This window comes from Euleptes europaea, chromosome 9 (assembly GCF_029931775.1).
Source record: "Euleptes europaea isolate rEulEur1 chromosome 9, rEulEur1.hap1, whole genome shotgun sequence".
Classification (NCBI taxonomy): Eukaryota; Metazoa; Chordata; class Lepidosauria; order Squamata; family Sphaerodactylidae; genus Euleptes; species Euleptes europaea.
This window is the reverse complement of record NC_079320.1, coordinates 80,022,376-80,043,990: the sequence shown is the minus strand read 5'-3', so window position 1 is coordinate 80,043,990 and position 21,615 is coordinate 80,022,376. Positions and strand designations below refer to the sequence as shown.

At 43.5% G+C, this 21,615-nt stretch overlaps 1 protein-coding gene across 1 annotated transcript in view; it reads right to left on the bottom strand.

Moving 5' to 3' along the window:
• Window positions 1–673: 673 nt before the first annotated feature.
• PPARGC1A (PPARG coactivator 1 alpha) overlaps window positions 674–21,615 on the bottom strand; it is a 49,404-nt gene continuing 28,462 nt past the window's right edge. The window contains exons 6-11 of the mRNA XM_056855593.1: window positions 13,024–13,939; window positions 10,518–10,619; window positions 10,242–10,362; window positions 4,888–5,009; window positions 4,368–4,519; window positions 674–1,116 (exon numbers count right to left, since the gene is read on the bottom strand). Of these exons, the coding sequence (XP_056711571.1) occupies window positions 1,013–1,116; window positions 4,368–4,519; window positions 4,888–5,009; window positions 10,242–10,362; window positions 10,518–10,619; window positions 13,024–13,939 (1,517 nt within the window). The 3' untranslated portion in view covers window positions 674–1,012. The remainder of the gene's footprint in view (window positions 1,117–4,367; window positions 4,520–4,887; window positions 5,010–10,241; window positions 10,363–10,517; window positions 10,620–13,023; window positions 13,940–21,615) is intronic.

Here is a 21,615-nt window from a genome sequence, read left to right as displayed (position 1 = left end):
TCTTGATTAAGAAAAGTTTCAGCAGTTTTTTTTTCAAAAGAAGGCTGCATTTACAGTGCATAGCTGTAACCAAAAAAAAAAAAAAAAAGAGCATAGTCTCATAATACGGTATGTACACAAAATAAAAAATACTCCATTTAACATCTGTAAATACTCGCCTACATTCTCAAATGTAGTGAATAATCTAACTATACACCCCACCCCACCCCATCCCATGTACCCAAGTGATCCCCTCAACTTGCTTGTAGCGGGTCATGGCAGCTTATCCAGTGGACAAGGTTGACGGTTAATGGTTGGGGGGGGGGAAGGGCGGTGTCCGAAAATTTCTCCACGCAAGATAAACGTTTTGGACACTGACATGGATATCATCGTTAAAAAGACAAAACATTAAAAATGCCACATAAGTTTCCCATCCTTCCATATATATCCATACACACACACATTTATATATATATATATATATATATAAAATGTGTGTATATATGTGTAAATATATGATTTCACAGGAAAAACACAATGGAAAGAAGATGGTAAATTTTGCAGGAACTGTAGTATTCTTCAGGATTGTCGTCATATTAAAACACGTAGTGAGAGGCTCATTTAAAAATAAAGAACCAAAACACATCTCTCTTGGATGTCAGCAGCTGACGTTTTGAATTTGCTTTGTTTTTGAAAATGTCATATGTACACATTTCAAAGTTCTCATTATTTTTTTAAAAGTATCTCTATGGAACTGCTGCCATTTCAAGTGGTTTCCACTTGGCACTCTCTACGAAGATCAAAACCCTCATCCTCTTTGCCCTGAGACCTTGGGGTACATCCGTGCACAAACGAGACTAATTCAGCTTCTTCATTCCTTAAGCAGCTGTGTCCATGTAAACCATGTTTTCAATACAGAGAGTGTAGAGTAGGAGAAACTTGTGAGCATGACTTTCTTCACTGTCCATTATTGAAGGACGTGATGTCCATGAGGTATTCGCCATCCCTCCGTTATCCTTGGCCAGGACGCATGTTACCTTCGCAAGCTTCGCTGTGCCTCTTTAAACAAACTGTCAAAATCCATAGAGTCATACTTGCTCTTGGTAGAAGCAGGATCAAAATCATCAGAGTTTGAATCTGGAAGGGCAAAAAAAATGAACCAAAGAACCTCAATGACATTAGTGGATCCTTCATCACGTCACAATAAGAGTCAGCTCATGCATTGTTCTGGGGCAGCAGCAGCAGCCTGAGTGATGTGTTGCAGATTGGATTCCAGCCCCCGCCACTGATGGAGAAGGTGGGTAGCGTGTTCCCACTGGGGTCCAGAAGCTGATGAAGGGGGAGGGGCAAGTGGTGCTCATATTGAAAGGTGCCAGGAGGTGGCGATGGAGATGCAATAGCTACAGGTGCACAATTACTGAACAGCAGTAGAACCGTTCAATGACTGCACACCTGTGACCTCAGCATCTCCACCGCCGCCTCCTAGTACCCTCTAGTAAAGGCACTGCAAACCTCCTTCCTTGTCAGTGGCAGGAGCAGGAATCTTTCCTTTGACCCACACCAAGTGAGCTCCTACTGTTTGGGAACTGTAATGAGATTCATGAAACCTGGATTCTAATAAGCTAACTAATTATTATACATAGTTATCTTGGGGCCAAGGGTGTCTGCGAGGGGGGGGAGGGCATGTGCCCCCGGATCCTAATTTTGGTATTTCTTTGTCTGAATTGTGTCTGTTGAGTATCCACAGAGAAAAGTTAAAGGTCTGTTTCAAAGATAATTTTATAACAGAAGTTATCAACCACTTTGGCCAAGATCCTCGAAGACTCCAGTTTTTGTTCAAAGAATGATCTCCTTTTTATTATGTTTTCTTTTCTATTATGGTAAGGCTTTAACAAAGGACTCAGATTATCTTCAGACATGCTTTGCTTCCAACAGCAAAGGCAGATTCTATGTCAAAGCTATGAAATGCACCATTAGAAGCATGACTTTAATTTGGTTTACTATCCTATAATCTTGTCATTCATTAGACAAATGAAAGTTGTATGACTTTCTAGGGCCTTACCCTGTTACTGTTACATGGAAAAATAAAAGCATATTGTTACAGGTTAGTTCTGAAATGCGTAATCTTATACAATCCAGTAAAACACCTTCAGGGAGAGCTCACTATTACTCTTATTGCTTCTCTTTAGCACCATATTATGTTGTATGATGGATGAGTTGTGTTGCCAGTGGTGTAAAGACTATAGTCAGGACAATAGCCCATAGGTATAATTACCCCCCCCCCCCCGAAATTAATTTCTGCAGACGCCCGTGCTTGGGGCCTATTTATTTGGCAATAACCTAACGTTGACAGAGCAATCCACAAGGGAAGGGCGAAGGGGTTAGGAGCCGGCGTGACCCCTGCGCCAGCGTTAGTACCACTTGTGCTGGCTAAACTGGCACTAACACTGGCACAAGGTCAGTTATGCTGGGGAGTGGCACACCAGCACCATGCTTGGACGCTGGAGCAGCCATGGCGGGACAGTATCTCTGCCGCAAGGGTTCACGCTGACGCCACAGGGGGCGTTTCCAGGATGGGGCTGACTTTAGTCATCTCCCTAAGCCCTCTCGCCTGGGAATGCCCCCTTTTGCAGGTGCTATGCAGGAGTTTCACGAGGCTTGGGGGGGATTCATTTTATTTTGCTCCAATATACCGCTACATCAATACACATGGTTCTTTGAGAAAAAGGCTCAGTAACCCTTAAAAAAAAACCAGAAGGACAAATGAAGTTCTGAGGAGGGAAAGGTTTGAAGAGCTATCCTCAAAACAGAAAAACCATAGAGAAGGCCTACTCTCCGTGATGAATAATGATCAAGAAGGTCCCTTTCAGGCAGCTTATTTTATACCCTAGATGTTTTGAGATACTAGAAACACCCCTGACTTCATCACTGTGAAGATAAGTCAAATCAAGTCAAGTCTTCAATCCGTCTTTACTGGTTTTTATCAGCCAGCGTTTGAACAAATGATTTGCCACCTTTTATATTTTCATCACTGGGCCTCTATCTCTTGAACAGTCAGCTGCCTCTCCCCAGCTTTACACTATCTATTTAGCCAGTGAAGTGAATTATAGCACATTCACTGTGAACAATGCATATTGCCTTTATCATTTAGATTCCGAGGAGACATCAATTGGTTAGGGAAAATATAGATTTGTATTCCCTTCGCACATCATACAAAGCGGAGGGCAGAGTGTATAAGATTTCATACAAAGCGCATTATGGCATTATACAGAAATCTTAATGAGAGCAGTGATTAATTTACAAAGAACCCACCCAACACATAATTTACGAAGAACCCGCCCAACATAATCCCACTTTGGTAAGAGAAAAAATACTTCTTTACAATAGAGGCCCCGTAAAAATGAGACAAACTATGCCAGTTGCTGGAATATCCAACCTGCCCTTTGTACAAGTACTACTTTGGGTAACGCTTGAGTTAAACTACATAACTCCATTGACATGGCAAGAACATCAATGGAATACACAAGTGTTCCGCTCATGATGGATTTGTGTGGCGATTGCTCATTAGTAGGGCTTGCAGTCTACAGTGGCCCAGTGCACAACCTCACTATTGGCAGCTGCACATTAGCACAGGTTGGCTGAAGAACAGTATGAGTGATGAAACCACCTCATAATCAGCATGAAAGCTAGGCTAACTCTCACTCCATCCCCAGTTCAATCACATTTCACAACGCTTAAGTGACCTTCCATTCTGATCTGGCTGACCCAGGCTAGCTCACTTCCATCAGCTCTCGGAAGCTAAGCAGCATCGGACCTGGTCAGTATTTGATGGGAAACCACCAAGGAAGTCCAAGGTTGTTACGCAGAGGCAGGCAATGGCAAACACTTCTGTTCACCTCTTGCCTTGAAAACCCATAAGAAGAGTTGGTTTTTGTACACTGATTTTCTCTATCTTTTAAGGAGAATCAAACTGGCTTACAATCTTCCCTTCCTCTCCTCACAATAGACACCTTGTGAGGTAGGTGGGGCTGAGAGAGTTCGAAGAGAACTGTGACTAGCCCAAGGTCACCCAGCTGGCTATATGTGTAGAAGTGGGGAAACCAACCCGGTTCTCCAGATTAGAGTCTGTCGCTCTTAACCACTTCACCATGCTGGCTCGACTGTGACTTGACAGCACTTTTTACTTCCAAATGTCCTTCCAAATAAGCAGAAACAAGCGCAGTCTATTTGAAAAGAGAACTCCAACTCAGCTTCTAGATAAATGTCTCTAACTTTTCTTTTTGCCTCAAAACAAAACAAAAATAAAAATAAACAAACTGCATCTCTGGTATAACTCAATTACAGGCCTCACGCTAAGTGCTTCATTTCGAGAACAGTAAAGGTCATACCTAGGTCTGCATAGTTAGACTTGCAAAACTGCCGGTGTCCACAAAAATACAACTCTAAGTCAGGCTCGTTGGACCTGCGCAAGGTGTATCCATTTTCCAGAGCAGCAAAAGCATCGCAGGTGTAGCGGTAAGTGATGAAACCATAGCTATCCCTGTAATTGGAAAGAAAACAGTCTTTTGTGAACAAAAATTAAAAAGCATCGATGTAACCTTTTCTTAAACAGCAAGAATTCAACAGAGGCTCAGAAAGTTCATGCCAAAACCACTGCATCCATTCATCAGCACAATTGTCCTGTCAGCCAAGATACTCATTTCTGGGATAGAAAATCACAACTATAGTAGAACGAATAAATAAGGGGAGGAACGGGGGGGGGGGGGGAGAAGGGCTCTTAAAAACATTATTAGTCATAGCACTTTTGGGGTCGGCCCTCATTCCCATGAGCTATCAATACTCTGCCTCTTAAAACATATAAATATGGAATCTTCTAAACAAGGGATGATCTTAAAAGGCTCATTTTACCCATCATCCTGAAGATTTACTGTGCACTCCTCAATTTCGCCAAAAACTTCAAACCGGTCCCTCAGTTCCGCTCGGGTGATGTCAGGTCCGATTTTGCCAACATAAATTACGCGCTGTTCTTCCTATCAGTGAGGAAGCGACCAGAATTTCCACATGAATAAGCAGAAAGTGGTGAGCATTGGAAGAGAGACACATAAAACTGGGGTAGCTTATACTCCCAGGTCATTTATACAGGGGAAATTTGTGTTTGGTTTGCTGCACAGTCTTCTGCTCCAAATTCTCAAACATCATATGCATGAGAGCTCCCCCCCCACACACACACACACAAATTCCAGGAGTACCTTGTGATTAATTAGGCTTCCCCAGTGAATCACAGAGCTTCTGAGTCCCTCCCCCTGAAAACGCAGCCTTGTTGCATTTTACTTGGAGGGGGTGGGTCAGCTCTTAAAGGGACTGCATGTGCTTTTGCTAGGTATTCCTCCCCACCTTTCTTCAACAGCTCCCTCCAGGAGCTGCCTTCCAACCTTTGCAGCCTCTCTTCGGTATCTTCCTGCACATTTCATGACGGTTTAACTCCCTCTTTTGTGCTTTGCTTTGAGGGAAGGGGTTGGATGGGAGGGACAGACTCATGGGAGGGAGAAGCCAAATGGTCGTGGGGAGAGAAACCCGAAGTTTAAAAATATGCATGAAAATGGGGAGAATTTGGGTCGCTCTTGCCTTGAAGCACTTTTTAAATTTGTTCTATAACAGGATTCTAGAACTGCGGGGGAAGAACGAGGCCACAGAGAAGTCACATCTAAAGGTCGGTAAAATAATGAATAATGTGAAGCAGTTCAGCAGGGACTGCGAAGTAAATACCCTTGCATAAATGGCCCCAGTGAATTGAAAGACCACATAACTTGCACAGATCCACTATGGTCTGAATGTGATGTTGTCCTGACAAGGGGAATGTTTACACTTCTTGTTCACCTGGCACACTAAGACAAATACTTTTGGTCCTGGAAAGATTAGACTACAGAGATTACAGCGGAATCATACAACCCTGGAAACGGATGGAATTGTAGACTGATTAAACTGGACAGGGCATACATGAACATATGAAGCTGCTTTATACTGAACTAACCCGTGACTGTCTAATGTCCAAGATCTCAGGCAAGTATCTTTTCTAGCCTTTCTTACTGGAGATCCTTCAGGCTTGCATGGTAGACCTTGTACATCCAAATCGGATGCTCTCCCAATGAGCTACAGGTTTCCCCATAGGAACAAAGTCCCTGTTTTTCCACACAGGTTGAAATCTAACAACACTTGTGACACGGGTCATTTCCTCAAACTCATAGCCAAGGGGATAGATTCAAAGATCGAGTATCTTCTAACAGAAACCGATAGAACTCCACTGCAGTTTGGGACAGCCCACGAGTTTCATCAGAGGGAGGGAAGTGCATTCCCCAAATTCTCAAACAATAATAAATGAGGAGGGGGAAGGTGTTTTTGAGAACCACAGACCTCAAGGGCTAAAAATTCCACTTCCAGGTCAGGGGTTAGAACTGACTGATAAATCAAACCAGAGCTTCGCTTTCTTGTAACCCCGACCAAAACGTTTGTGAGCCACTGCCTCGGCTACAGTGCAGTCCCTGAAAAGATGATGAGGAAAGCTGGCTGCTGGAATGAAACCTCTTGGCACACCTTTAGCCCCAGAAATAAGTGAACGTCATGTCAGGAAAATGGAAGCCTGGCTTTCATCTCTTTTTCATGACTCTTGGCTCTCTTTTAGGTCGCCTCGATTCCTAATGGCCCTGCCTTGCAGCAGGGGAGGATTCAGCTCATAAATCAGGGAACAGTAAAGATTGTACATGTACAGTAATATTTTCCCCCCTCAGAATGTCTTACCAAAACAAAAACTTAACGGCGCTGAACCACTTGATAAGAAACAATTTGGTTGACACTAGCTATTGAACCTAAATGACTGACCAGATGGGGCAGAACGTAACAGCAGACTTTCTAATACACTTCCTCTCAGATAATATATCTAGATTGGGGGAGTGTAATGTTTCACGCACCAACACTGAAAATGTAATAGAGCTATGTGAGGGGAATAAATACTGCATATGCTTCCATGAGATTCGTCACAAGTGTGATTATTTTTGGCTTTAATTTCCTTGTTTTCTTTGTATTTCAGGAGGAGGAGGAGGAGGGCCAACCTGGCTAAAACTGAATGATTTGAGGAAAAAAGGTTTAGTCAAGTACAATTAAGGGAATAAGTAAAAACGACCAAATCACAGAAATTCAGATTTAAAAGTGAAATATGCCATATGTCGTTCAACAGACTGTGCTAACTGTTCCCCTAAATGGCACAGCATTGTGGCTTTGTAACCTAGGGCATATGGTGCATTTCAACCCTGGAAAAGGCTTACTCACTCTTCGGTAATTCCAACAGGAAAAGGCTTACTCACTCTTCGGTAATTCCAACAGGATTATAATGCTGCATTCATGGTCTCTCTTATAAGGGTACATAAATTTATCAGGGCCAAAAGAAATACAGGCCAACTCCAAAGCTACTTCTCAGTGGCGATGCTTTCAAATAGCCTTCTCTTGTTGTTTCCTTCTCCCGTCAACTAGTACAGGTTGAGTATCCCTTATCTGGACATCCGATATGCGGACTGATCTGAAAACCGGACTTTTTGAGTCGGCGTGCAGGCCCTCAGCAGTGCCATTGATGGTTCAATGTACACAACATTATTGAAAATATTGTTTAAAATTACATTCAGGCTATGTGTACAGAATATGTATAAAACATATACAAAACATAAATGAATTTCGTGTTTAGACTTGGGTCCCATCCCCAAGATATCTCATTAGTATTTGCAAATATTCCAAAATCTGGAAAGATCTGAAATACAAACCGCTTTTGGTCCCTAGCAGTCCGGGTAAAGGATACTCAACCTGTATGAAAAGGAATATGGGCTTGTATCCTACCATTCCACACAGTAAAGTCTGAAACCTTCCTCTAGTCTAAGGAGCTATCCTCCAACTTAAGTGGAAGAGCCACTTGTGGAAGACTTCCCTTTTTGCTAAGCAGAATGGCATGCCACCACACATACAGGTATCACGTATGTTCGTGTTTAATCTTTTAAAGTCATCTTCTGTCCAAAGAAGGTTCCTTGAGGTGGAGGAAAGCTTCAAACCTGAAAGACAGTGGCAGAATACAAGCCCTTCTTCTTGACTTGGCTACATGGAGTTACCGTCAAAGCCTTCCGCCAAGACAGGTTTTTCGACATGAAAATGTAAGAATTCCAGATCTCTGCTACATTCCAACTACTACTGTTTAAATGCCATTTCTGTAATTCTTCCAATGAAATCTGTATTATTTTGGTTTATCGTCGACTCTCCAAATTGGATCTGTCCCAACCCTAAGACATTCTAAGACACCCAAGATGGCTTCACATCCATCATATTAATTACTTTGCCACTGCAGTGCAGTGCCGAAACCATGACATTACACAGGAAAAGGGGAATCTCTTCAGGATTCTTAGTCTTGTTCTTGCAGTTTTCACCAGATTCTTTAAATGCACGATTCACATGACCCCCCCCCCACCTTTGTTTCTGTCAAGAATAAAGACAAAGTTTGCAGAGACAGAGAAGGATGGCGTAGGAATGATAGCAACACTTGGGGGAAACCAGTGGGGGGACAGCAGGAGGAGAAGTCATGAGAGGTCATGCAGAAAAATGGTGCCCACTTTGGCCTCTGCTTGGCCAGTCAGAAAAACTGCTCAAAAATTGAAGCTTAAGGCAGTCCTCCTATACCACCACTATTATGTCTCTGTATCTGATTGCATCAAAGAGCCAGCGTGGTGAAGTGGTTAAGAGCAGCAGACTCAAATCTGGAGAACCGGGTTCGATTCCCCAATCCTCCACATGAAGCCTGCTGGGTGACCTTGGGCCAGTCACAGTTCTCTTAGAGCTCTCTCAGCCCATGCGGAGGCAGGCAATGGCAAAACACCTCCAAACCTCTTGCCTTGAAAACCCTACGGAATCACTGTAAATCAGCTGTGACTTGAAGGCACACACACATCTGACTGCGCCAACCTACTTGCACTGCTGAGGGAACATCTACAGTATCTAAATTAGTTGAAGAGGCATTTTCGTTCCTCTGGAAAATGAAGTTCTGTAAGTAAGCCTCAGGAGTTCTAACAGAAAATTCTTGGCACCCTCACCAAACTACAATTCCCAGGATTCTTTAGAGAAGCTACAAGACTCCCCTGAATATATAGTTACAAAACTTTTTTTTTTTTGCTTTCAATTCACAGATGACTTATGGTGACCCCATAGGGTTTTCAAGGCAAAAAATGTTAGGAGGTTGTTTGCCGTTGCCTCCATGTCACGACCCTGGTATTCCTTGGAGGTTGCCCATCCAAATATTTACCAGGGCTGACCCTGCTTAGCTTCTGAGATCAGACGAGATCAGGCTAGCCTGGAGCCATCCAGGTCAGGGCATATCCTCTATAGGTATAGGTATAGTTAAAGCATGTATCTGGCTACACTTGGGCAAAGAGTAGGTGAACTGTGACTGATTCTGTTCTCGACCAGTAGATCGCTTCAATGACTTGACTGTAACTCTCAAGTAATCACAAAGATTTAGTTCTCAGACTATGCAAACACAAAAGCAACCACAAACTACAACACAAAAGTTGTCGCTTATCATGAAGATACAACCTTCAAAGTTGCCCATCATGGAGCTCAGAGGTGGTTTGCTATTTTCCGCTTCCGCGTCATGACCCTGGTATTCCTTGGGGGTCTCCCATCCAAATACTAGCCAGGGCTGACCCTGCTTAGCTTCTAAGATCTGACGAGGTGAAGCTAGCCTGGAGCTATCCAGGTCAGGGCAGTTACAAAACTATGTCATGAATATTTGCCATGAGATGTTTGGCATGAGATATGCCAAGCTCATTCACTGTTCCATCCACATCACAGGAGATACCATATCCATGGTAGAGTTATATATTTCTAAGCATCCATGTGTCATCTAGATTTGAAACTACTTTACTGCTTACGAGCTATAACAAAACCCTCTTCTAATGTAATGTTCAATGGCTATTGAATGTAATAAATGATGATTTACAGGAGCTTTAAAATATTACATTTTAAAGGCAAAGTGAGTACTGAAATGAAAGCACAGTGGAGCATGAGAGATCAGTATTATTGAGAACCGCATGTGAAAAGATTAGCTTGTGCATTTTGTTTGTTCAATTTGAAGGAGGAAAAAAGTCATAGAAAAGTCTTGGAGTTTTTTTAAAATAATAATCTACAAAAGAAAAACAAATCTCTTTCAAGATGAAAGTTATCTGCATAGCGCTTACAATTGCTTTCTGCCTTTGCCTCTCCCTTTGTTTGGCCCTTTCGGATTCCCGTTTTTCATACTCTTTGCGGTATTCTTCCCTCTTCAGCCTTTCATGCTGATATTCCTCATAGCTGTCATATCTACGGAGACATAACTTAATCATTAAATCATATTGCTGAATTTCCCAGAGGTACAATGAAGGAGTGAGCATGTGGTTTTGTTTTGGCACGTGCACACACACAAGAGCAGTGTGTTAAAACTGTGAAATACATATAAATATGGCACAATGTGTTACCGGGGTCTACGGCTGTATGGTGATCTGGATCGTGATCTTGAATGCAAGGGAGAACTTCTATATGCCCGGGGTCTACAATTACCAGACTCATGATAATAAGATCTGTTAGGAGAAATCAAAAAAGGAACATTTGTTCTGACAGTTTATTATCAACAATTTACATTATGTTCCTATCAGCTCCCTCAGATACAAATCCACCATTTCTCCCCAGCTATTTGGAGGGGTTCCAACAATAATTGGGGGGTGATTGCCTAGCCATCTAACATCATCAGAATTTGTCTGCTGGATCAGACTATCTAATCCAGAAATCTGACTCTAGTAGTAAGTAGCTAGCCAGATTCAGAGAAGCTTACAAGCAGGGCATTTGATATACCATTCTGTATTGGTGGAACCAAATGTTCAACAATCACTGACATACTTCCTTTGCTATGGAGTTGCCATATGGCTTGTCATCATTTGTATCGATTAGTAAACTCATCTTCAAAGAACATATCAAATTCTTTAAAAAAACCCAAAAAAACCTGTAACACATTTTGTAGCAATGTACTCCTTCATTGTGTACTTTGCAAATGTGTATGCCCTTTTGTCTACATCCTGGCTTAGTGTGGATCATATGAAAAAGTTTCTTTCCCGAGATTTAACAGCCATTGGCTATTCATCTGCCATTTCACACTTTAAAAAAGGGGGAAATAAAGATTATTTTTTCCTTGACACTATAAAGAGAAGAGTTGCCACATCTCTCACAAAATTCACCGATCTACTTGATAGCAGATAACATAGTATCTGCTTCTCAGAAAGTGTCTTTAGCTGTTTTATCCAGGGAGTAAGATATTTATTTTGTGCAATATTATTTTGTGAACATGCTAAAACAATGTGGGCTAGTGAGTCTACGTGATCTGGACAAAATGGGCATTTGAGTTCTTCTGCAGTAATTGTACTGTATCTCTCTTGCGTCTTGGCTGAGCCTAAGGCATTACACCTTGCCAATAAGAAAGCTCATCTATATTTATGCATTTCTAACCAGCAGAAATAGTCTGGCAAGGAAAAATTTCTGTTAAAGGGTATCTGGAAAAAGAGAGATGAACATTTACAATTTGCATCCTTAAGCACTAAGGACCAATCCTCATTTAAAATCTTGTTTTGTAATTGGTTACAGTTTATTTTCCCAATACTATTCCTTGCAGTTTTCAGTTGCTCTATTGGGAGGGAAAATCTTTTGTCTAACCTACTAGCCCAGGTGAACACAGAGATATCTGATATTAACAACTGAACAAGTTCCATACACACTACATAGTATTTGCTGCACTTCCTTTTGCACAAACACTTCCGTTTGCACAAAGCTACTGCACAAACAGAAGTGCTAGTGTAAGACGAAGCAAGCTCTGCAGCACAGACTATCTAGGGCACATGAAACTTCACAGGATTCAAGACACTCTGTTTGGAGTGATTTATTTTCTTCTTAAAAATTCTTTACTTAGAATAGAACAAGGAGCATCTAATCCCCCACCTTTGCTTCCTTCCCTCTCTTCTGTCAATCTTCCCACCTCCCCGTCCCCCATTCTCTGTCAATATTTCCCACATCTCTCTTTCTCCCCCCTACATAGACTTCCCTTTGGACTGCCTTTCCACGGCATCAGCAGCTGGGCCCGTGGGAGCTGCACCATTGGCAGCAGGGACCCTGGGAGACAGCGCCTGGGCAGATAAATTATCTGTGCATGCACAAACAATGTTATTCTTTTTGGGGGATTAAAAATACATTGGGGGTTTTAAAGTTTTCAGATTTTTCTGGGGGTTTCCCCAAGTTTGAAGAAAAAATGGCCTTCTGTCAGCATCTGTGAATTTAGATAGGCGCAGATCAGCCCACACTTGACTTAGAATATACGAGAGGGACCAGTAAGGACTTGCAGGAGGCATCTCATTCCACCCATCCCCAATATTTCTTCTTTCTCTTTCCTGAAAGCCTCCATGTCCTCTCCACTTTTCCTGTTTCCTTCTCACCTTCCCACCCAACAACCAACCTCCATTTATCTGCCCCTCTGTCTTCAGCTTTCCCTCTCCTCCCACCAGTAGCCTCTACCTAGGAAAGCTATGGCCCAATTGTGTGGACCTGGCCTAGCAACAGCCACTGAGGATATCAGTTGCTTAAAGCTACAGACACTCCTTTTATCAGTTTTGGGTTTTTTAAATCCCCCAATGAATTATTTTTTTGTTTCACATTTTTCTGCAAACCTGGGGCCCTTTTCAGGTTTGTAGAAAGATCTGTCTTGCCCATTCAAAGATCCAATCACTGAATTTAAGTATCCTCAGATTTAGCCGACTTTGCTATTAGTATACAGATGATGATGATGTATTTGTCACATAAGCTGTCAATCTTATTTTACATGAACTAGCTCAGGACTTGGGAGGTTGCTGATAAAAGGTTAGTATAGTAGGTTTCTTAAGGACTGTATTTTCTGTGAGCTGGCTTTCCATTTCCAGCACACTGCATTTTCTCTCCCGATGGTACCTTGAAGAGGATCTACTGCACGGTGACCTTGATCTCGATCGGGAATATGGAGAACGGGAACAAGACCTGCGCTGAGGAAAGGACCTTGATCGAGACCGTATCCTTTGGAATCTTTGAGAAAGTAAGGATTTTGGTGGAGATACCAAATCTCTGCATGGAGAGTTAAGGGAAGAGCAAGAAGGCGACAGATCAAACAAGGAGTAGGTTTGCATCCCATCCCATGAGCAGCACAGTTTGTCACTTTCGTCTTCACTGTCATCAAAAAGACCATCCATTACCAGCCCTGAATTAATAAACATAGGTAGTCTGGAGAATTGTTCGTTGCTATAATTGATGTCCCTCAGTTCACTGCTCTTAGGGGTCTCTTCCTCAAAAACAGCTTGGCTAGGGTGACCAAAGTGCTTATTGAGTTCAGCCCGGATTTCCTGGTCTTGGAGCTGTTTCCGGTTGTTCTGTTGCAAATCCTGCTTGCTCACCTGTGACGTCTCCCTCTTGCCATACTGGTTGAGCGGGTCAAAAGAAGAACAAATATGACACTGCCGCCTGGGCAAGCAGCCTTTTAATTCTACTTGTCCAGAATCCTGAAGTTCCTGGGATAGGGTGATACGTACTTCTGTTTTTGAGTTAACAGACTGACAGTAGTCATGGTCACCAAACAGCCGCAAACCGGGCCGCTTCGTCTTCCTCTCCTCATGGCCGACAGACAGGACAGTTGTCTTGCTAAGCTGTGCGTACAGCTCCGACTGCACTGGACCCTTCCGAAGCGAGTTACGTCCTTGAGAGCTGGAAGACTCACTACAGCGGGGTTTTTTGGAAGATGGCACAACAGTCTTGCATGATGACTTCGGCTTTGGCGAAGTCCTAAAAGGGTTGTCTTGGTTGGCTTTGTGAGGAGGGGTTGTTGGTGGAGTTAGGCCTGAAGAAAAGCAGATGGGGAAAAACCAAGAAATCAAAATGTGTGAACTCCAGGCTACATCTTCCTACATCCAGGTTTCCATGACATTATGCTACCTCCCTAATATTTCTCCCTTACTGAACCTAAGGCCATTCATGCAGGGCTGTTTCCCTCACGGTCACCCCACCGACTGTTTCGGGGCTTCCTTTGGATTATGCATGCCTTTCCAAACCATCAGAGGTCGCCTCGCTCTCTCCATGTGTTTCCGTGAGCTTTACCTGTATTTTCCAGATGCTTTTTTAGCCAGAATCCAGAAAACATGGGCAAAATGTGTGGGGAGTGCAAGGCGATCTCTGATGGTTGGGAAAGGCATGCATAATCAAAAGGAAGACCTGAAGCAGTCGGTAGGGTGACTGCAGGGAAACAGCCCCGCATAAATGGCCTAATACTAAACATAACTGAATTAATCTAAATTACCATCTCCATCTTTCTTCCCTCAATCCACTATACTTCACACAATTGCACACCAACTATTTAGACTGTATACGCCATCAGACAGGGAGTTTTACTTTTGTTACACAATAAACTGAAGTTACTACGAGCAGTTTTCTACCAATCCTTTTAGCAGTGTGGACTTGCTTCAACTCCTCCTTACACTGTGTGGTAATGTCAGAAGTCCAAAATCATGAGGAAGGACCAAATGTTGTTTCTTTCCTTACCAGAATTGCCCTAAGGAGAACTGAGGCAACAATAACATGGGAAGGGCTTCCTTCTCACCATAAAGTGGCTTTGATCTTCCATACTTCTTGGTGTGGTAGGGGAGAGACAAGCTGCATAAGCTACAAAGCTGTTAAAAGTATGGTTTCGAAAGAGCCCTCACAATGTAATCCATTAATCGTGGGAACATTTAGTCCTTCAGATATGAAAATTGACAGTATCAGTGCCCCAACACACATGATCACATTTTGCCATCAGGGATTTCATTTAAAAAAATATTTTGTGGTCTAGTACTATCTTCATGGTACATATCCATGGTTCTAGATTATAATTAAAAAATATATCTGCACCAGTTTAGCTTCAATCCCTGACTTGGATGGTCCAGGCTAGTCTGATCTCATCAGTTCTCAGAAGCTAAGCAGGGTCAGCCCTGGCTAGTATTTGGATGGGAGACCACCAAGGATCACTATGCAGAGAAAGGAAATGGTGAACCGCCTCTGAACGTCTCTTACCTTGAAAATTCTACAGGGTCAGCTGTGACTTGATGGCACTTTACACACCCACACTTTACACACACACAGTCCCTTCTCCCCAACCCCTAACTCTTCTGAAAGCCAAAGTAATTAGTAGATGAATGCTTAGAGAAAAGGAAACTTGATGCAAACGCTTGGTAAGACACATTCCAAGCCGAACAGCCTCTGCAAGTTTCCACTGGGGCTTGGTTAACTCCTGGCCCCCAGAAACCCTCCAGAGCAATGCCCCACTGGGAACTTTTCTGGTAAGTTAAAGAGGCAGGCAATGGCAAACCACCTTTGAAGGTCTCTTGCCTTGAATACCACATGGGGTTGCCAAAAGTCAACTGTGACTTGACGGGGAACCCACATGCACACACACACACACACACACACACACACAAACACACACACAAAGGGCCAACCTACCCCTGCAGAAAGCTTGGCTATGTAACTGGAGAGAACTAATTTTGGCCTGTCCTTATGAAGCCCTTCACTGAGCAAGTCCTTGCTTTAATATGCAAAATGTATTTATGGAACGGAAGAGTTAACCATTTTCCTAAAATGCAGGTCCGTGACAAAGCATGCTGCAAACAACAGCATTGCCGTTGAAATGACAACTAACCAACTTAAACTGTGTTTGAATACCAGCAAACATCATGAGGGAGAGAAACTGAAATTTACCCGAGGCTTAGCAAATAGAGGCTTAAGTAAATACAGAGGAGACAAATGTCAGATCAATAGGTACCAGGCTTCCTCCCCCACAGCACGATGTTAATTCACTATGGTAGATCTCTTTGCAAAGATGAAAGATCACACACACACACACTGAAATCCCGAAAACAAAAGTCAACGCTTTTATCCCACAGCTGATATTTTTGCACAGTGGATGTCTACAACTCTTTGAGTTTCCTTTCGGTTTCATAAAACATGCTGTTAATGGAAGACAGTTTGTATTTTTGACAGTTTGATTTGGGGGGGGAATCTTCCTAGCATTAAGTTTAGCAGCAAAGCAGGCTTTCCAGTTTCAGAAATATCCAACAATGGAGACTTTCTCAGTCAAGTATCTTCCACAGAAAGTTTAAGTATTGTATTTCCTCCCTAATGCAGGCAATGTGCTATAGAATTCCAACTCTTCACTTCAATGTTACCATGCAAATTGAGGATTCCAATACAGCAAAGTATATCCAGTGAGATGACTACCTTCCTATAACTTGTGACACTTGTTCTGTTCAGTCTTTGGGCACCAGCGGCACCCAGTACATGCTCAGATCCTAGAAACTTCCCACCCTCAAGCACAACATACATCCCTTCACCTAAGGTGCATCCCAACAGCAAACAGGTGGCCATAACAAGCATTCCACAACCATGGCTTGCATGCTGTTATCCAGGGTGTGTGAGTGATGCAAGTGGGTCACCATGTTGAGGATTGCTCAGCTAGATAGAACCTAAGTGGTAACAGGAAAGGGGCGGAGGGCAAGCCACACAAGCCGATACTACACTGGCATGACAGCTTCCACTGGAACACTCACCTCACTGATATCTTGGGTTGTGTCTGCACTGGTTGCTGGAGGCTTAGAGCATAGCAGTGTGGCATCTACACTGGAAAGTAAACCTCTGTCTCCCCCTGGCTCAACAACAGTGGCTTAGTGAGGTAGGATTGCTTGGATCAGGGGTGCGGCTGGTGCCCAAAGGCTGAATAGAACATATGGCCCGTGGGCCAGATCCGGCCCCTTGAGAGCTCTTATCCAGTCTGCAAGTCAGCCAAGGCAGCCACCTCTCCACCCCTCCCAATCTAGACTGGCAAATCCACAGCGGGCTCATCAGTCACACCCCCTCACACCCGATCTGGGCTGGTGAGCATACAGTGGGCTTGCCAGCCGAGGCAGCCACCCCGTCACCCAGTCCTAAGGTGTGAATGATCAAAACCTGTTAAATAAAAAAAAATACTCTAAGAGTGTTATTGTTTTAAACATATTTGTATTTTAAGAAAAAAAATATATCATTAATTGGCTTTGCCTGTGTCTTCTATAAAGTTTGTATCTCCAGTACCTGGCATTACATTTTATGGTACACATGGCCTAAGTGACATTTATGGCATATCCGGCCCTCGTAACAAATGAGTTTGACCCCTGGCATAGATGCTTTGGGGAAGAAGTAAGCAGGTGCCAGGAAATGCAGTGGCACGCACCATGTTGAGGGTCCCTGAGCTAGATGGACCAATGGTCTAACTCAGCACAAGGCAGTTTCTCATGCTCTGTTTTCAACTGTCTTCACACATCTATTAATCTGAAGTCTTATATCACTTTCCATGGAAGGATGTAACAACTGTGGGTATATTTGTATAGTAAATGTCTATGTCATGCAGAATGAGCACTCCTCTATTATTTTTTCAACCATACAATTAACCATACAACAAAGCTAATCAATGCCAATGAAACATGTTCTATAGCAGGGGTGTCAAACATAAGGCTCATGGGCCAGATCCAGCCCCTTGAGAGCTCTTATCTGGCCAGCCTGACCAAGCGACATTTATGTCATATCCGGCCCTCATAATTGAGTTCGACACACCTGTTCTATAGGATATGCAATAGACAAGGAAAAACTTGCATCGATGTTGGGCAATCCCCCAAAATGAGACTGGGCACCCTCAATTTTGTTCTGGCATGGTGAAGAGGTGGGTATCGCAAGACATGAACACTTGAGGTGAAAGAAAAGCTAGATTTTGTTTTGAACAGTTGAAAATATCAAGTTGGATCATATGGACCCATTCCTTGAAGCAGAGTCAAGAGCCACTGCTAGCTGAATGGATCTGCAGAATCCAACCCAAGACTGATGAACAATTCATTTGCATGAAAGAACTGCCTTTAATTGTGGCCAAGATCAGCCAGATTAATAAATATTGTTCCAAGGCAACATTCAGCTCAGACAAAAGGACACAAAATGGACTCAACACTGACAATAAAAACGCAGCACAACTTTCCATTGATTTTTATCACTCTTCCTCTTTCACACACTTTCAGTTTAAAGGCACTTCAACTTACATTTCCATAAATCAAGTTTCTATTAAAGGGACAGGACATCTTTTTCTTCAGGCTGTTGGCAACCCTCATTACCAATTGCTTACAAATGACTGAGAACAAATATTACATTAACTGTCTTGTATGACCTGCTGCCAGTTACTCCACGTTTACTCCTGAAAAAGTAGACTGTCATATTCAAAATTAGGGGTAAAATACACAACAGGCCTGACACATGCCGGGTCGTGGTTTGGCTACCTGACCCACAGTCAGATGTACATTGGAGGAACTCCAACTTAAACAGTGCTCGTTCGTTTGATGCTGCAAAGGAGTGCCATTTGGGGGGAGGGTGCTTCCAGTTTCCCTCCCACTTCGCGTTTGCTGGCAGAAATGGTGGCAAGGGTTGCATTTTGCTCCGTGGAGCCTTTCCAAAAGCTATTCATGTCATAGCGGTGGGGGGGCGGGAAAATATAAGCTCAAAGCCTCCTTAGATACATGGAATGAATATTCTGAGGATTCTGGGCCAAGTCTCTAATTCAGAGCATAGAAAAATTTGCAAAGTACAGTTGGACAGTCCCACTGTCTGATCATGGCAGTCAGTGTGGTGCAGTGGTTAAGAATGGGGGACTCTAATCTGGAGAATCAGGACTGATTCCCTGCTCCTCCGCATGAGTGGCAGACTCTAATCTGGTGGACCGGGTTGGTTCCCCCACTCCTCTGCACGAACAGCGGACTCTAATCTGGAGAACTAGGTTTGATTCTCCACTCCTCCAACATGAAGCCTGCTGGGTGACCAGTCACACACAGTTCTCTTTGAACTCTCTCAGCCCCACCTACCTCACAATGTGTCTGTTGTGGGGAGAGGAAGGGAAGGTGACTGTAAGCCAGGTTGAGATCCCTTAAAAATAGAGAAAATTGGGGCATAAAAACCAACTCTTCTTCTCCTTTAGAGGGAGAAAACTGGATCAGTTTGGAAACAGTTGGGAGGAGACCATGAAAAAGTGCCAAATGGTAGCAAAACATACCCCAAAAGTGAAGCCCTGGCAGTCCAGGAAATGTTTTTACAAGACGATTTAAGAGAGGCTTGCACTGGGGGCAAGCCCATGAAGCTGCACGAACATACCAGCTGCTTACAAATAGCTTTGTATCAGATTCACTGCTGAATTAATTCTCTGTTAAAAACTCAAGACAAGAGGGTCCTGCTCTATAAAACAGAAAAATTAAGAAGTTAAAGTATGAGAAGAGAAATAAGGAGAGAGAAAAGAGATGATCTGAGAGAGACGCCGGGAACCTAAAACAAATGAGCGCTAGAAACTAAAAGGGGGGGGGCACCTGATGATGTTTTACATTGTAAGACACTTAATCTGAACTGCAGCAGGAAATGCATCATTGAGCAAAAAATGCTTTTAAAAAAAGCCCCATCAGACTGAGAGTTGGTTTAAACCAGTGGTTCCCGAAGTGGGCAGTACCACCCCCTGGGGGGCGGTGGTATTATCTAGGGGGGCACTAAGAGGCAAGAGGGCAGCAGGGGGCGATAAAGGTGGGCCCCTTCAACTGTGTTGTTCACTAATCTACAATAGATCAAGCTATGGCACCATGCTGGCAAATTTGGTGGAAACTATCAGCATTTTTTTCCAGACTTTGAATTTGACCATCAGTTCTGTTGAATAAATTTCAACTAAAATGTTTTAATTTGATTTTGAATAGATGCGCAATTAATTGTTACTGTTTTGAAATTTTATTGTTATTATCTTCTTTAGTGACTCGTGCAAACCCCTATTTTGAAAAATGCTTTCTATAGGATAGGGTAGGGAGCACTGGGGTTGCGTTTGTGGAACCTAGGGGCGATGCCCCGAAAAGTTTGGAAACTACTGGTTTAAACACTGAATGAACTGAGGAGGATGAAGTCTAAGATGCTGGACTGGAGTGTACTACTCCTGAGTGCAGGTGAGGAATATCAATTTAACGCTTAAAAAGGTAAAGGTCCCCTGTGCAAGCACCGGGTCATTCCTGTCCCATAGGGTGACGTCACATCCCGACGTTTCCAAGGCAGACTTTGTTTGCATGGTGGTTTGCCAATGCCTTCCCCAGTCATCTTCCCTTTACCCCCAGCAAACTGGGTATTCATTTTATCGACCTTGGAAGGATGGAAGGCTGAGTCAACCTTGAGCCGGCTACCGAACTCAGGTCGTGAGCAGAGCTTTGGACTGCACTACTGCAGCTTAACACTCTGCGCCACGGGGCTCCTTTAATGCTTACCAACACAGAAAACCCCTCTGTAATTAGAAAACTACCGCATCAAGTAGAAAGGCCCTGCCTGCCCCAACCTATTGCGTGCTATGCTGGCTTGCTGTTTGCAGGAAGCTTCTAAGCACAGGGAGGGGGGCATTAAAAATGCCAACCCCACACTTGTAGGCTCACACAGCGCAATCTACTACTTTGTTGTGTTGCGTGCGCAGATAGAAAAGAGGTTTTTAAGTGTATGTCGAAAATGTAAAAGTATAAACAGGATGCAGGTACAAAGCGGCATTTAAAACAGAAGCATCATAGGTGTGCATGTTGCAGAATCTGGACTGGCTGCCGTTGTCCTTTGGTTTATTTATTTATCTTTAGTCTTATATCCCGCCCTTCTCCCGGCCAAAGCTGGGCTCAGGGCAGCTCACAATAAGTAAAAAAGCATAAAAATCTAGGAAGCACATACAATTTATCCCAATTAGAAACTGATCAATGACTAGATAAACAGATAAAAAAACAGATGGCAGTCATTTACCAGAATATAGGGGCGAGGCCAGCCTGAAAGCAGTCAGGTCCCTTGTTCAAGATCTAATAACAGGAGCAAGGGAACAGGAAGGGAGGCCAGCTATGTTGGAAAACTGTTGCTGCTCTCAACTATAGGCCAGGCAGAACTGCATCAAGTCTGGCAGGACCCTGATCTCATTAGAGAGGGAGTTCCACCAGGAAGGGACCAGGGCTGAGACAACCGGACAGTCTTCGGGCTGGGGACCACCAGCAGTAGGGATCGGCTGGCTCAGGAGCGGGGATCACGTGTGACTGCACACAACGTGATTACATCACTTCCGATTTACACCCAGAAGCGCCGCATTGTGACGGGCTGCTTTACCATTCAAGCCCCCAAAACACTAGATTTGGGGGGGTCTGAGTTGTAAAGCAGCCCGTCATGATGCAGTGCTTTCGGGTGTAAAGCGGAAATAACATAATCGCGTTGTGCACGGCCACACCCACCCCAGCTCCGTCCCCAAAACCTCCAGTCGGAGGAGAGGGGGGAGCTGGAAACCCTAACCAGCAGGTTAGTGTTTCCTTTCTACCACTATCTTAACACCACCGTCTAAAGTATTAAAAAAGAATTTAAACATCAATGGTGAAAACTTGTGCCACACCTTGAGTTAGTAAGAAAGTTCTGACTGGTTCTTCCACCCCAAACTTCTGC